The sequence below is a fragment of the Priapulus caudatus genome, unplaced genomic scaffold, assembly GCF_000485595.1.
Source record: "Priapulus caudatus unplaced genomic scaffold, Priapulus_caudatus-5.0.1 Scaffold427, whole genome shotgun sequence".
Taxonomy (NCBI): Eukaryota; Metazoa; Priapulida; class Priapulimorpha; order Priapulimorphida; family Priapulidae; genus Priapulus; species Priapulus caudatus.
In genome coordinates this window covers 155,361-157,432 of record NW_014577488.1, presented here as the reverse complement: position 1 = coordinate 157,432, position 2,072 = coordinate 155,361, and the positions used below count along the sequence as shown (strand labels likewise).

General features: G+C 58.8%; 1 protein-coding gene across 4 annotated transcripts in view; it reads left to right on the top strand.

Moving 5' to 3' along the window:
- LOC106810290 (tankyrase-like protein) overlaps positions 1-2,072 on the top strand; it is a 41,753-nt gene that overhangs the window by 28,948 nt on the left and 10,733 nt on the right. For all 4 annotated transcript variants that reach the window (XM_014813590.1, XM_014813591.1, XM_014813592.1 and 1 more), the window contains exon 24: positions 1,065-1,166. In XM_014813590.1, coding sequence (XP_014669076.1) covers positions 1,065-1,166 — 102 coding nt within the window. The remainder of the gene's footprint in view (positions 1-1,064; positions 1,167-2,072) is intronic.

Genomic DNA, 2,072 nt, shown 5'->3' with positions numbered 1-2,072 from the left:
TGGCGCCCGTGCTCTCTCTGCTCGTGGTAGGTGGCGCCCGTGCTCTCTCTGCTCGTGGTAGGTGGCACCCGTGCTCTCTCTCCTCGTGGTAGGTGGCACCCGTGCTCTCTCTGCTCGTGGTAGGTGGTGCCCGTGCTCTCTCCTCGTGGTAGGTGGTGCCCGTGCTCTCTCTCCTCGTGGTAGGATGGCGCCCGTGCTCTCTCTGCTCGTGGTAGGTGGCGCCCGTGCTCTCTGCTTCGTGCGTATGGTGGCGCCTCTGCCTCGTATCTCCTCTGTTAGGTGGCCACCTTTTGCTGCTCTCTCCTTGTGGTAGGTGTCACCTGTGCCTCTTCTCCTTGTCGTCGGCTGGGGGCATTCCTGTGGCCTCTTCTCCTCTCGTGGTAGGTGGGTTTGGCGCGCCTTCGTGCTCCTCTCCTCGTGTAGTGTGCGCCCATGTTTCTCTGCCTCATGGTATGGTGGCGCCTTGTGCTCTCTCTCCTCTGTGGTAGGTGGCACCGTCTCTTCCTCGTGAGCGTGGTAGGTGGCGCCTCTGCTCTCTCTCCTCGTGGTAGCTGGCGCCCGTGTTCTCTCTGCTCGTGGTAGGTGGCGCCTCTGCTCTCTCTCCTCGTGGTAGCTGGCGCCCGTGTTCTCTCTGCTCGTGGTAGGTGGCGCCTCTGCTCTCTCTCCTCGTGGTAGGTGGCACCCGTGCTCTCTCTGCTCGTGGTAGGTGGCGCCTCTGCTCTCTCTCCTCGTGGTAGCTGGCGCCCGTGTTCTCTCTCCTCGTGGTAGGTGGCGCCCGTGCTCTCTCTCCTCGTGGTAGGTGGTGCCCGTGCTCTCTCCTCGTGGTAGGTGGTGCCCGTGCTCTCTCTCTCTCAATGTTAAGTGTTGGCCTTGTGTGCAGTGTGCTCCTGAGGTGCTTCTCCCAAGTGTGGTGGGTGGCGCCTGTGTGGATCGCAGTGTCAATGGCTGGAGCGAAGCCGGAGGTGAGTGTCTCTCCCCCACGACTGCGAACTCGAACTTGAAGTGAGTGCTTATATTGTCGCTTCCGCGTATTGCTTGAATTTTAACTTGCGTCTGCCTTGCAGGACTCGTCGGCTGCCGTCGCCGAGATGGTGAAGTCGATGGCGAAGGTTCGCGACTGCAAGGGCTTCACGCCTCTGCTGCGATGCTGCCTCTGCTACCAGCAGGTAAGACGTGTGCACGCGTGCGTGTGTGCGTGGGCGTGCACGCGTGCATGCGTGTGAGTGCGTGCGTGTGTGCATGCGCGTGCGTTGCGTGGTTGGTACGCGCATGACCGCGGGGCGAACGCGACCGAGCGTCGAGATTGAACGAGTGAGTGGGCGTTCGGGGCAGGTCGTGGTGTCAAGTGGGGGTGTGGGGGTAGGGGGCGTTGTTGTCATCGTTGTGTGCAAGCGATATTTTGATATGTGTTGTTTTATTTGTTTAATGCATTTGCGTGGTGGAGCAGTTGTTGGTGAGTTTTCTATATGACCTAGCATTGTTGCGCAGGTTGTCGTAGAGGTATTTTTGATGTAACCCAGCATTGTTGCACAGGCTACTGTTGAATCATTCTCCCTAAAGCTCAGCTAGTTTAGCACGCTACTGTCATTCCATTCTCCCTGTAAGTTGTAACCTAGAATTGTTGCTAGTGTTAAATCATCAACTACCTTAACGCAGCATTGTCATGCAGGCTACTGTCTAATTATTCGCCACATACCGCAGCATTGTTGTGCAAACTGATCCCGGAGTCATTTCCCATGTAATGCAGCATGGCTTCAAAGCTCTCCATTGCATGACCCCCACCACCCCCACCGTCACCACTTGAGCAGACTATAATGGAGACCAGTGTACTGTGTGGCTGCATCGCAGGAGTAAATTTTGCGGTAAATTTGCCGTGAGGCGGCTCGGAGAACGGACCGTGGCCTGTCGCGTAGCTCGTTAGTGTGATTAGCACCCCTTCGCGCACGCTCCTTCGCGCACGCTCCGCCGCGGCCCTTGTCGCACGCTCCTTCGCGCACGCTCCGCCGCGGCCCTTGTCGCACGCTCCTTCGCGCACGCTCCGCCGCGGCCCTTGTCGCACGCTCCTTCGCGCA